General features: G+C 41.9%; 1 protein-coding gene across 8 annotated transcripts in view; it reads left to right on the top strand.

Moving 5' to 3' along the window:
* The window catches only part of LOC115476569 (sialoadhesin-like), a 176,066-nt gene extending 167,509 nt beyond the window's left edge, over positions 1-8,557 (top strand). For 5 of the 8 annotated variants that reach the window (XM_030213002.1, XM_030213003.1, XM_030212999.1 and 2 more), the window contains one exon: positions 8,197-8,438. In XM_030213002.1, coding sequence (XP_030068862.1) covers positions 8,197-8,346 — 150 coding nt within the window. In that variant the 3' untranslated portion in view covers positions 8,347-8,438. Of the gene's footprint in view, positions 1-8,196 lie in introns of all 8 variants that reach the window. The other 3 variants (XM_030213000.1, XM_030213001.1, XM_030213004.1) reach the window with 2 other exon arrangements.
* Positions 8,558-14,893: the final 6,336 nt, after the last annotated feature.

Genomic DNA, 14,893 nt, shown 5'->3' on the forward strand with positions numbered 1-14,893 from the left:
TTTACTTTTTTTCTTGTATTAGAACCTCTCCTTATAGCTATCAAAAATCACCCAGACATTCAAGAGATTCCTACTGAGAGTTCCTCTATTAAGCTTTATGCCTATGCAGATGATATTTTTCTTTATATCACTTATCCGGATAGCTCTCTCCCTTCTTTGTCCACCATATTACACCATTATGGCTTTCTCTCTGGCTATAAAATTAATTGGTCAAAAACTGAATGAATGCCTTTAAATGTTCATGGTAACAAATCCTAAATAATATCAATCGCTATAAGATGGTGCCCAACTCAAATTAAATATCTTGGTATTTATTTTGGGACCTCATGTGAGGATACAATTAAAATTAATACTGATTTACTCCTGAAAAACACTCAAGACACATGTAACTCTTGGCCCCCTTACATCTTAGTTGGTGGGAGAGAATTGAAACTATTAAAATGGTTATCGCCCCACGTATTATATATGTAATGAGTATGTTACCTTTTCAATTTCCTAAATCTTTTTTTCGAGATTTGGATACTATTATCTCCTCCTTGTATGGAAAAAAGAGCCTGCCAGAATTTTATTATCTAAATTATGAATGCCCAGACATTCAGGTGGTCTGAAATTACCAGATTTGTTTCTTTATAAACAAGCATTTCTGTTAAGAGGAGCAGTGGTTTGGTTAAATTGCCATAGCTTAGCTGCTCCCACATGGCTCTTTATTTAAAAAAAATTATGGCTCACCCTTTTCCTTTAGACAAATTGCCTTTATTGACATCACAGGCAATAACTACAACCTGACCAATTATATATGATACTCTCAAAGCTGTTTTTATTTTAGATTCCACTTATAAGTTCTCCATGTCTTTTTCTAGGCAGGCTTCAATTTGGAGTCATTCTCATATAAAGATTGGCTCTTCTCCTTTTATTTGGAAGGCTTGGATATCTTGTGGTATCTATTGTTTAACAGATATATGCTCTTCGAATACTATCCTACCTTTCAAGGATCTAGTTAATAAATTTCACCTTCCTGGCAATCAATATTTTAAATATTTACAATTAAAATCTGCATTCACCAAGTGGTGAATAAACAATATACCACACATCAAACTTCAGATAATCTCCATATATTTGATTCTATTTCTAAAACAAAGGGAATAGCCTCACAATTTTATTCTGCATTATTACCATCTAACCACTCAAAAATTGTGGCCCTTCAAAATATTTGATTAATGGACACTAACCACTTCATGTCTGATAAATTATGGGAATGGTTTTGGACTAAGTCCATGAAACCTATTGCTTCGGCCCCCATATTACAATCTCTTTTCCTATTGACCCATAAAGCATTATGGACCCCAGTTAAACAACATAAAATAGATTCTTCATTATCAAATCTGTGCTGGTCCTATAATAGTGGTATAGATACCCTAGAACATATGTGTTTCACTTGTCCCGACCTCCAATCATTTTGGTCAGCAGTTGTGGAAAGATTGTGTACTATTCTTCATATGGGGTCTCCTCATTTCACCTTATAAATTTTTGTTCTGCAGGGTTGAAACAAACAGCTCTTAAATGTAAATATAAATTATTTGACACATTATTGGCTGTAGCACTTTCTACTATTATTAGTAACTCGAAAAACCACAAACTAGTCTCCTTTTGTTTTTGGTGCGCTATTGTGTGTACAATTCTTAAATACGAAAAAATCCTAGCTGAACGTAACAACTCTATGCATTTGTTTCATAAAACATGGGACCCGGTAATTAAATTTTGTGAACATTAAGAAGATGGCATTGATGTATGGTTTACGTTGAGACTTCTCCTTTTGTATGACTTTCTTTCAAGTGAACCTTTGCATTATTCTTTTTAGCTATATGAGTTTGCACGGATTTTCACAATGACATTGCAATGTATGGAATATCTATATATCATGTCTATGATTGTTGTTGGGTTATTTGTTTACCTGATTATACTTTTTAAAAATCTAATAAACATATTTGAACAGAAAAAAAAGATCCTTATTAGTCATAGGAAAAGTCTGGAGTACATATAACCCTTTGGGGAATAATACCATTTTATAAAATGCTATACGACCCCTCATAGGAATGCCCTTGAAATACCCCCTAAACATGCCACCAAAAAATATGCATCCTAGGATTTACACACAGATCATTATACAATACGATGTGTGCGTAACTCTAAATTAAGACCAATTAATGCTAATAATTGGTTGTTAGAGGAAACACAAACAAGAGTCAACACTCCACACAATGCAAACAAGCAAGAAGAAAACAGCGGAGATGACAAAAATGGCAGGATTTCTTTAATAATTCTTCAAGTGTTTGGTGGGTGTATCGCTTGATGTGATCTCGGGTGCTCTGCAATATCTGCAGTTTTGTAGCGCTATAGAAGTGATAAGTAGTAGTAGTAGTAGTTTCTTACAAGCTTACATAGAACACTGTTTACCACTCGTGTTCACAGGTGACGTAGATCTAATTGTTTTCTAGACTTTTTGTCCATGCACATTTCTGCTGACTCCTGACACAGGCCTTGTTACCAAAACACAGTCCGTGTGGAGTCATTTTGAAGAATTGCTAGTTAAAGAAATCCTGCCATTTTCATCATCTCTGCTGTTTTCTTCTTACTAATAATTGGTTGCTAGCAGCCAATTATTAGCACTGATTGACTCAATAATCAATTAAATTGTGCGTGCAAATCGGCAGTGCGTGCTGCAGGGGCGTAGCTACGGGTGGGCCCAGGCCCACCCAATCTCAGCACAGGCCCGCCCAGTCTCTCTGACCCGCCAATCGGTACCTGTCTTTTTAGGCGTCAGCAGCTCACTCTCAGTTTCCTTGTCCGGGTCTCATTATTCCATGGGGCTCTCCCTGAGTCAATCGCTTCTCCAGTTGTTGTTTATATTGCTACTCTGACTCCGGGCACTGACTGAAACACCAGGGAGGGAGGGATCTGAGGTGACTGAATGCCCATAACCCAGCTGCGATTGAACCAGCCTATCTGCCTACTGTCTCCCTGCTGAGTTTATCTGCACTGATTACATCTAACTAGGGAGAAATCTGAGGCGATTGAACAGCCTAACAGTCTCCTGTCTCCCTGCTAAGTTTATATAGGGGCTCATTATTTGCTTTCTGTCAGGATGTTTTTAAATCCTGCTGAGCTCTTTGCAGGTCTCCTCCAGAGCTTTTCTCTTCTTTTAATATTCAGGTAAGGGTGCTTCTTCCCCTGCAGTACTTGGCTCTGCTTTTTTTTTCTTCTCCTTTGGCTAGACCCACAGTTGTTCTTCTCTTGCAATCACAGGTTCATATGATGTTTGTTTATTCCACATATACCACCTTTATGCCCTGCCCTTCTCACGCTTCCTGTCCTCCTATTGTATTTTGCCTTTAGTTTTAATTTTAAACAATTATCTTCTCTCATTATTTTAAAATTATTTCTAGCTCCCATTTTATTTATTTCTAAAATGTGTTCATATTAGTTGAATTTAGGTCACCCGTTATGTGTCTCCTCTTCTTACTCCCCCTTTGTTTTTATTATTTTTGTGCCGTCTAGATATGTTATTTTACACGAAATTAATGGTGAATTGTGAATTTGAACTGCCTGCAGTGCAGACTAGAATAAAACTTTTTCTCTTTCCCCCTCATCTCCGGTTTCTCAGAAACGGGCCGAAATAAGTGTGTGTGTGTGGGGGGGGGGGGGGGGGGGGGGGGGGGGATGGGAGTGTAAGGGTCGCTTTAGGCTCAAAATTACCATATGTGGCTTACAGGGGAAAGGATGGGGCGATTTCTGGCTGCACATAGAATACATCTTGGTTTATGTGATAATTGGAGATGAATAGCTTCAGTAATTTGGATCCTGGCACCAGTTAGGCTGCACAGCAACATGCAGCCATTCAGAAGCCTTCCTGCCTGCTTTTTTAACATTCTTGCTGCTATGCTTGGGGAATCGGGCCTAGAACCTGGAATCCCACGTGCACACCCATTAGGACCTCATCGGGGGCAATAGATCTCTATAGGAAGCTCAAGACCAGGTAACAAAAATGTTTTAATTTGTATAATACCAGGTTTAAACAAAAATGTTGTGTATTTAATGTGGGCTCTGTAGTGCCAAGGACGTTAAAAAAATGTTCATATATAAGACTTTTTTTTAAAAACTTGGGCACTGCAGACAGAGACCACCCCCTACCGAGAAACCCATCAACATTAAATATAAATAGTGGGTTTTATATTTAATGCTGGTGTGCATCAGGGTGGGGGGGGGGGTAGAGATTGGGAAGGGTAGGGGAGATGGCTACTACTACTATTAAACATTTCTATAGCGCTACTAGACTTACGCAGCACTGTACAAATTAACATGAAAAGATGGCTACAGGGATGATGTGATGGGGGGAAGGGTAGGGCTGATGCTGGGCTACAGGGATGGATGGGGTTAGGGAAGGGCAGGGCTGATGCCAGGCTACAGAGAGGGATGGGGGTTGGGAAGGGCAAGGCTGATACTGAGCTACAGGCCAATTTCAAAATTTGGTCCTCTATTCTCAATTGATGAGGGTTAATCTGTGTTCTGCAAGTGACCCAGGTGAGAGATTCTGCTGGCATATGGTTTGTATGGAATCTGTTTCAGTCTGACTTGTCTGTTTTGTTCCAATGGAACACATTGCTGTTGTGTATATTATTTTATTTATTGCATTTGTATCCCACATTTTACCACCTCTTTCCCGGCTCAATGTGGCTTACAATACATCATGAATAGTGGAAATAAGAAGAGAATAGACGTTTGGTATTACAGAAGGATTTTAGGTTACATGATAATGAAAAACATAAAGGTGCTGTTATTGGTATTTGTGTGTTCAGAACTGGTGGTGTTAAAGTTTGCAACATAGGTTCCAAGTATGTATGTGGTTTATGTTGATGCAGGACAACTGCTGGGCAGACTGTTTATTAAAAATCTGTCATCAAGTGCACTCTAAGGCATTATTTAAGAGTGTCCCAAGAAACACTACTCACACCCATATACATAGTGCCCACCCATATTAGCTCTGGGTAGGGTTACCATATGGCTCCAGAAAAAGGAGGACGGATTGAGCCAGCCGGGTTTTACTTCCATTGCTTTCAATGGAAGTAATTGAGCCAGCCGGGTTTTACTTCCATTGCTTTCAATGGAAGTAAAACCCGGCTGGCTCAATCCGTCCTCCTTTTTCTGGCGCCATATGGTAACCCTAGCCCTCTGGGCCCACCCAAAATGTTAGGTCTGGCTACACCACTGGCGCGCTGACTTGCATGTACAACTTTAGTTGCCATATATAGAATACCCGTGAAAAATGAAACAAAACAGCAGATTTTGTTAAAATTTCCTGTTCCATTTCAAATCATTTTATTGTGCCAAACTCTGGGGATTCTGAGTTAATTATAATTTAAAAATATAAAACAAAAAAACACAAGTTAGCAGATGCTGCTGGCCAGTGAGGGATGTCTCTTATATGTCACCTCAATCACAACCCTGGATTGATTATCCATAAGAATTATTAACACAGATGTCATAAAACCACAACTGTTAAAAAGTAAACATGAAACTGCTGGCAGCAACATATCCAGGAATTTTTCACATGGATTGTGTCTCTCACCTCCAGTGCCCCTGTGCTCCTTCCCCAACTATACGTTCAAATCAGCTCCACTCCAGTCTTGCCTGGGCAGTGGTACTCATAGGCTGCCTGTGCCTACACCATGACCAGTGTTGCCAGGTGGGCTGTTTTACCGCCCAATTGGGCGGTTTTCCGCGACCAGCCGCTGGTAATTTTTGCCCGCGGCGGGTCGCGTTTTTTTGGGCTTCTTTTTTTTCTTTTCCGCGGTTTTTCGGGTGGTTTTTTCGGCCGCGGGGTCGGGGTTAGTGACGTTTTGGGCGGGGTTAGTGACGTTCTGGGCGGGGCCGATGACGGGGGAGGCGGGGCCGATGACGGGGGAGGCAGGGCCGGTGACGGGGGAGGCGGGGACGATGACGGCGGGGGCGGGGTTGATGACGGCGGGGGTGATGACGCGGGGGTGGGGGTGTCAGGGGCGGGGTTTGAGTTTGGGCGGGTTTTGGGCTGTTTTTAGGCTGGATTGGGTGGGAAAAAAATTTTCCACCTGGCAACCCTGACCATGACTTTCTCTCACTCTGAATTGTCCTGCCCTTCACAAAATAGGAAGTCTATGTCAGAAGGGGTGGGACAGTTCAGAGTGAGAAAAAGTCCCTGTGCAGGCGCAGGCAGCCTATAAGTGTCACTGCTGCTGCCTGAGCAAAGAAGGAGAAGGGGGTGGGAATTTCAGAGCTTTGCAGGGAAGGGAATTGAGAGATATCAGACAGTTTATCTGTATTCGCCCTCCTTCCTTCCATTACAGAGGGCAGGAGAGATAGTGCAGATAAACTGTCTAACAGGGGATGTGTATGCAACACATGCACCTCCTTGAATAGATATACCACTGACTGCTGGTGAAACTGGGCCTATGAACAGACAGGTAAAGATAAAAGAATTTATTAAAAGATTGAAAAATATAAAATGTCCAAGATGGCAACTCACAAGGAGATTGTCTAGTTCTCAGCTCCAAGCTCCCCACTGCAGATTTGAGGGGTTTTATACATTTAACTTTGCAATAGGTACCCGCAATGGGAAGGATTGGGAGATTCCTTCTTGTTCTTTTCATGGCATTTCGCCTTGGATGTGTCCCTATTGTGAGCTGTGAACTATTTTTGTGCTCCTTAAATTGCTGGTCTGGCACTTTTGAAAATGTTGCTTTAAAAATCTTTTTTTGCATGTTTTGCTTTATTAAGTTTATTTTTGTAGGGTCCAATATTAAGAAGTTGCTGAGCTCCTAAATTTATGGTCCTAAATTTGTGTCCCACTTTTAGCCAAACTTATGAGCAGTTTGTAAGTTTTCAGCTGCTTATAAATTTAGGCCTTCTATTCATTTGCCTAGATTTGTGAATCAAATTTATGAGCCCAGGGCTAAAAATCAGTGCTGAGCTCCTAACTTTTTTTTCCTCTCCCTAAATCTACCCCTGTCGCCACCCTAAATGTAGTGAAATTAATGCTTCTAAGTTTAGTGAAATTTTGAGTATAAATTTAGGCACTTCTCCCGGATTATATATAGCGTGCCTAGCATTATGTGCCGAAATCCAAGCATATTCTATAACAACGTGCATAACTTAATTAGCTTAGCAAGCCAATCATCGTTGTTAACAGCACTTAACAAGCAATAATGAGCACTAATTGACAATAACTAGAATGTATGTGCATAAATTGCTAAGCATATTCTGTAATGCAGAGCGTCTACATTTTAATGTGCACAGGCAAAAAGGGGCATGGTTATAGGTGGGAAATGGGCATTTCATGGGCATTTCAAAATTTACACACACTGTAATAGAATATGACCCTCTGCACCTAAATCTGCGCACTAGGATTTACGCCATGTTTTCATTGATGTAAATGGAGTCATGTAGATTTAGGCGCTAGGATATCAAGTAAGCATATCCTATATACTGCACCTAAATCTAGGCACTGCTTATAGAATGTGCTTACGCGGAAATGTTTTCCGTGCAGATTTTTTAGGTGCCATATATAGAATCTGGCCCCAAGCATAAATGGGCATCTTAGCATTTACTGTGTGTTAATTTCAATTAACATGCGTCATGCGTTAAAGCATTGATGAATTTCCCCCCTTAGCCCTGTAAATTTTCAGAGAGGCCAACTTAGGAGCATACCTCTCTACTACTGCTACAACCACTTATCATTTTTATAGTGCCACTAGATGCATGAATCATTTGAATATCAGACCCATAATGTTTAAATAGAAATAAAAGAAGAAAGATGCTGTAGAGGCTGAATAGACAATGATCCAGACTGGATTTGCCAACAAATTCCATGCCATCATGGACAGGCCGAGCCAGTCCTAGTTTTCTTCAATTGCAGCTATGGACTTGTGGTTCCATTTTCTCTAAAAAGAAAAAGAATTACAGGTCCCATTGATGAATCTGAGGTAAAACTAGGAATGGATCAGCCTGCTTATAGGGAATGGGCAACCCTTATCCTAACCATCATTGTAACACAACTGCAAATGAACTGGAAGCTTGGTAGCCCTTGTACATTTCAGTGGATTAGCATTTTGGTGATATTTTCATTAAAGTGGAATGAACCTGCCTTTTACCATCTCTATTTTCCAGACTCTGACTCTTCCTGGCTGTCAGAGACAGGAGGTCCAGGCCCCAGAAGAAGTGCATTACTCTACAATCCAACATGGTGCACGGCCAGCAAAGGCACTGCAGACACCTCAGGAGGACAGTGGCACTGTATATGCAAACATGATGATCTAAGAGAACTTTTATTCTGTGGATGCATCAAAATCATCTTACTGCAAAACACAGCATCACATTCAAATATTGACATGGCAGAATGCTATCACTGTCCCACAACCTGTTGCCTGATATAAGGAATTAAAGGACAAGCTATATCTTTATAACTCTGCCTTCTTTAGTTTGAAGTCCTCATATAAAGAGCTGGAATTAAAACTGGCAGTGAAACTTTCATCCTAGTTGTGGCCACTTATATATTTTCTTAGGTGTTAGTTTATCAGCACATTGGTGTCCAATTTGGGTGAAAAGCACTGCATAAATTCAATTCAATCCAGTTTGCAGCAGATCCAAGTGGCATCATGTCACAAGTGATTTTGTCTTACAATTGAATAGAAGTCTGACTCAGCCACATCCTACAACAGAGCTTTCCAAACCCACAGCCAATCATGATTTCACGATATCTATAATGAATACCCGTGAGATAAAGCTGTAGACATTGAAAGCCACTATAAGGGTCAGAACAAAGGTCCAACAAGCCCACTATCCTGTTTCCAACAGTGGTCAAAACTATTCAATACTATTCATCACAAGAATAAGCAGTGGATTTTCTACAAGTAGTAGCATACCAAGGGCGGGGTAGTGGAAGCGGTCTGCCTTGGGTGCAGGCACCAAGGGGGTGGGTGGGGCAGGCGCGCATTTATCAGCTCTGCCGGTCCCCTGTCCCTCTGACGTTACTTCCTGTTCTGAGGTAGGGGAAAGGCAGAGCCGACAGCCACGCACCTTCTCCGCACACCCCTGTTCTATGAGGAAAGGTGGTGGGATGATGCGCTTCAATGGGTGCGGTGCACCTTGGAGGCACAGCAGTGTCTCCAACCATTGTTTCCAAGAATTGTCCAGGTCACTAGTACCTGGCTGAATCCCAAAGCAATGCAAGTTACATGTTCAGTGGCAGCCAGTGAAAATATAAGTTGCTTATCTTTGGCTTTTCAGCCACTATGGGGGTCACTCTATAATCTAGGTACAAACATTTATATGTGCGTTAAATGTGTAAACATTTACAATACTAGTGCTTTTTCACATATGTGCACAATTCCTTCCTTGCACCCTTGCTCACTATCATCCAACAGCCCACCTGTACACCATTTTGCTATTGCGGATGATGTGGAGGGGCATTTTCGAATGGGTACGTCCATCTCTAAGGGCGCCCATCTTTGAGGACGTCCCTGTGAAGGGGCGGGGCATCCCGTATTATTGAAACAAGATGGGCATTCATCATTTGTTTCAATAATACGGTCGGAGACGCCCAAATCTCAACATTTAGGTCAACCTAAGAGATGGTCGACCTAAATGTTGAGATGGTCGACCTTAGAGATGGACGACCTCGGTTTTCGCAGATAATGGAAACCAAGGATGCCCATCTCAAAAATGACCAAATGCAAGCCCTTTGGTCGTGGGAGGAGCCAGCATTCGTAGTGCACTGGTCCCCCTCACATGCCAGGACATCAACCAGGCACCCTAGGGAGCACTGCAGTGGACTTCACAAATTGCTCCCAGGTGCATAGCTCCCTTACCTTTGGTGCTGAGCCCCCCCAACCCCCCTCCCAAACCCACTCCCCACAACTGTACACCACTACCATAGCCCTAAGGGGTGAAGGGGGGCACCTACATGTGGGTACAGTGGGTTTCGGGTGGGTTTTGGAGGGCTCACATTTACCAACACAAATGTAACAGGTAGGGGGGATGGGCCTGGGTCCGCCTGCCTGAAGTGCACTGCACCCACTAAAAACTGCTCCAGGGACCTACATACTGCTGTCATGGAGCTGGCATGACATTTGAGGCTGGCATAGAGGCTGGTAAAAAATGTTTTTTAAATTTTTTTTGGGGGGGGGGGAGGGGGTTGGTGACCACTGGGGGAGTAAGGGGAGGTCATCCCCAATTCCCTCTGGTGGTCATCTGGTCAGTTCGGGCACCTTTTCAAGGCTTTGTCGTGCAAAAAATTGAACCAAGTCGGCCAAATGCTCGTCAGGGACGCCCTTCTTTTTTCCATTATCAGTCGAGGATGCCCATCTCTTAACCACGCCCCTGTCCCACCTTCAGTACACTGCCGACACGCCCCTGTGAACTTTGGTTGTCCCCGCGATGGAAAGCAGTTGAGGACGCCCAAAATCGGTTTTCGATTATGCCGATTTGGGTGACCCTGAGAGAAGGACGCCAATCTCCCGATTTGTGTCAGAAGATGGGTGTCCTTCTCTTTCGATTATGCCACTGCTAGTAACATAGTAAGTGACGGCAGATAAAGACCTGAAAAGTCCATCCAGTCTGTCCAACAGTCACATTCATTATTAATTCATGATTAAATCAACAATGAATGTGATTTTATATACTTGATCATGGTCTTCCTTTGGTGTTTCTGGGCCATAGACCATAGAAGTCCATCCAGCTCTGTCCTTATTCTCCAACTACTGGAGTTGCTGTCAAAGCCCACTCCAGCCTAACCGAACCCATGCGGGACACAGACTGTAAAATTTGCCTGGCACTGTCCTCATGTTCCAACTTACTGGAGTTTTTGTCAAAGCCCTCTCCAGCCCATCCTAAACTGGATTGCCATATGCGGGACATAGACCGTACAAGCTTGCCCAACACCAGCCTTAGTTTTTACAGCCAGAGTTGCCATCTAAGCACCACCTAACATGCAAAAACATATGCAACCCTTTAAGTTTTATTTTTTATACCATTAGTTTTCTAATTAGAGATCCTCTGTGTTCATCCCATGCCTTTTTGAATTCTGCCACCATTTCTTTCTCCACCACCTCCCTTGGGAGAACATTCCAGGCATCAACCACCCTCTCTGTGAAAAAGAATTTCCTGACATTACTCCTAAGTCTACCACCCCGCAACCTCAATTCATATCCTCTAGTTTTACCATTTTCCCTTCTCTGGAAAAGAGTTCTTTCTATATTAATACCTTTCAAGTATTTAAACATCTGTATCATATCTTCCCTGTCCCTCCTCTCCTCTAGGGTATATATATTCAGGTCTACCAGTCTCTTCTCATATGTCTTTTTGCCCAAGCCCCATACCTTTGTCTGGACCGCTTCAAGTCTTCTTACATGTTTAGCAAGATACGGCCTCCAAAACTGAACACAATACTCCACAAGGGGCCTCACCAATGACTTGTACAGGGGCATCAGCACCTCCTTTCTTCTGCTGATTATGCCTCTCTCTACACAGCCTATCATCCTTCTTGCTACGGCCACCACCTTATCACACTGTTTTGTCACCTTCAGATCCTCAGATACTATCACCCCAAGGTCCCTCTCCCTGTCTATGCATATCAGCCTCTAACTGCCTAACACATACGGCTCCCTTGGATTTCTCCTCCCTAAGGCTCTGATGATCAAATCCTACATGCAGTTCTGAACAGTGCTGGAAAATTAGCACTGGAACAGTGCAGGGGATTAAAGTCTTCATGATGAAAGCTAATAGCATGCAAATTTATGAGTGCTATTAGTTTTTATCACCGAGGGACTTCTGTGGAAGGATTATGCCTCCCACATGGACCTCCAGCTCCCCTAACCCTCCCCCCGGACAAATTTCTCTGGTGGCCCAGTGGCCTTCTTACTTCCTCATGACCCTGCCCCCCAACAGAACGGTACAGGGGGCTTGACGTCCAGTAGACTTCTAGTTCCCCTAACCTCCCCCCAACACCAAAAACAAAACAGTCTCTGGTGGCCCAGTGGGCAACTTAACCTCCACCCTCCACCTGCCTTGATGGCCTAGTGCCCCCCAACCCCCCCATACCTTTCAAAGGGGGGAGGGAGTAGCACTCTCTCCTTCCAGCGCCGCCTCCAAAATGGCAATGCCTTGCCCTGCCCTATGGGCGTCTCAGCATTTAGCACTAGCTGATTTTTAGTTTAAACTAAAAGCACTAGCACATGTTAGTAAAAGACCTCCTTAATCCCTTGTATAAATCCCTGGATAAATGAACAGTTTTCAAAAATCTGTGCGTGACTCTGAGCTGGTGCAAAAGCCAATGGAGAAATGTTGTTTTTTTTTTTAAATAGGCATAATTTCCCATCCAAGCATGCCTAAATCAAGATGTATGAAATCTCTGCATCTTTCTGAAACTAGCATTGATATGTGCTTGTGATCTACATTTTTAAATCCTGCTATTTACACATAGAGATCTTTTTTTTAATAACCTCCTTTATCTTTTCGGAGATGCAGCAACCTGAATTGCACACATACCATGGAGCGATACATTATGGTATTCCTAACATTCTCTTGGCTTTTTTGTCCACTACCACACAGTGATCTAAGGATTTCAATATATTTTCCACAATGAGGCCTGGATATTGTTTTGGGTTGTGACTCCTAATGTGGAGCTTAGCATCATATAGTTGTGGTTTCAATTTTCTGATGACAACAGCACTTCTAAAATTTCAAAACAATGAGTTGCTTGTGATACTATTATTTCATAACTTTCCTTCCCATTTCCCACTAATTCTGTATATGTTTCTTTTCTACTACTGACTCAATTGTTCCTATTTTTGGCTAGGACTTGCTGTTCTGGGCTTGAGTCTTTGCGGTGGTCCTGTCAAGCTATGCATTGATTTCATTCATTAGGAAGGTAAGTGCCACTTCTGCTGGTGGTTGTAGAGCTGTAATATCAGCATCTCATCCTGCTTAGGTTGGGCATATGAACTTCTGTGATGACTTGTGATCATTATAATACAAAAAAAGAAGGAAGAATGCTCCACAAATGCGATGAGCCACAAAACAAAAAAAAAAGGATTGCAGTCCAAAAACATGTATAGGACAAAGGAACTTTTTATTTTACCAGCATCCAAATGAGACCTGGCACAGCTGTGTTTCGGCATAAAAATATATCTGTATCAGGGGTCACAGAACAAACTTTTCTTTCCAATATCAAGAAAAGAAGGGCTGGTAAATTAATCCTGTTCCATTTAGTGCTAAATCCACCGTCTGAAATGAAGCGCCCAAATTAGAATGGAGGAGTAGCCTGGAGCTTAGATCTGTGGCTTGAAAGCAAAGGAAGCCAGCTTCAAATCTCACTGCTTCTCCTTGTGATCTTGGGCAAGTCACTTACCGTCCATTGCCTCAGGTACAAACTTAGGGCCAGATTCAGTAAATGGCGTCTAAAAATGTAGGTGCATCAAAATAACGCATGTAGCACTATTCTACAAACTGTATCTATGGTAAGACACAGTTTATAGAATAGCATATAAGCTGAAGGAACGTGTACATTTAGGCGCAGCCATTATGCCACTGAAAACCTGGTGTAAATACCTGCACCTAAATGTATATGTGTTCCCTCGAATTCTATTACAACATGTGTAAATTTGATTGATGCCCCGACACACCTAAACTCCTCCCATGGCCATACTTCCTTTTCGGCTACACGCATTGGAATTTATGCACAACTCTTTTTAGAATATGCCTAAAATGCATGCATAAATTCCAATTATTGCAATTTAGTGATAATTGGTTGTAATCCAATTTTCATCACTAATTGGCTAATTACTTGATCGATTAGTGTGCGTAAATTGGCCATTCTAACCAAACATGTGCTACTCACCATGCCTCATATAGAATCTCTTAGACTGTAAGACCTCTTGGGATAGGGAAATACCTACTGTAGCTGAATGTAACTCACCTTGAGCTAATAACTGAAAAAAGATATGAGATAAATTTTAAAAAGAAAAATATTACAAAACTAGTGACCTGGAAGCCCTATTAAATGAAACTTAAAGATCTAAAAATATATACCCTAGAGGAGGGAGAATGAGCATATTCTAGAGATATTTAAATACCACAAAGGTGAAAATAGCACACAAAAGACATTATTTGATAAAAAGAAGTTCTAGAATATGATGTCAGAAGCTGAAGCTGGAACAGCCTCCTATACCAGTGTTTCTCAAGTTGGTCCTGGAGTACCCCCTTGCCAGTCAGATTTTCAGAATATCTGCAATGAATATGCATGAAAGAGAGGCAGTATATGCAAATCAATCTCTTGCATATTCATTGCGGATATCCTGAAAACCTGACTGGCAAGGGGGTACTCCAGGACTGACTTGGGAAACACTGTCCTATACTAGAAAACAATTTCAATATTTTGGGCCAAGCACAGAGGATCTTCCACTGGAGAATAAGGACAAAGCCAGAGATGAAATAGGCAGTTAGCTTAGTGGGGTTTAAAAAAAGGTTTGGACAGCATCCAAAGTCCATAGACCATTATTAAAATGGACTAGTGCTTATTTCTGGGATAAGCAACATAACATGTTTTGTACTTTTTGGGGGATCTTGCCAGGTATTTGTGACCTGGACTGGCCACTGTTGGAAACAGGATGCTGGGCTTGATGGACCTTTGGTCTGTCCCAGTATGGCAATACTTATGTACTTATATTTTTCCATAGGAAGGGAGATGCTGGAATAACCAAGGTGAACTTGGTGTTTGGGGGCAATGAAATCCAGTAATCAAGTTTATATACCTTCTACAGCACCATACAGTCAAAACTATATAAATAATATATAATTAAGAAAGATC

The sequence above is a fragment of the Microcaecilia unicolor genome, chromosome 8 (assembly GCF_901765095.1).
Source record: "Microcaecilia unicolor chromosome 8, aMicUni1.1, whole genome shotgun sequence".
In the NCBI taxonomy this organism is placed as follows: domain Eukaryota; kingdom Metazoa; phylum Chordata; class Amphibia; order Gymnophiona; family Siphonopidae; genus Microcaecilia; species Microcaecilia unicolor.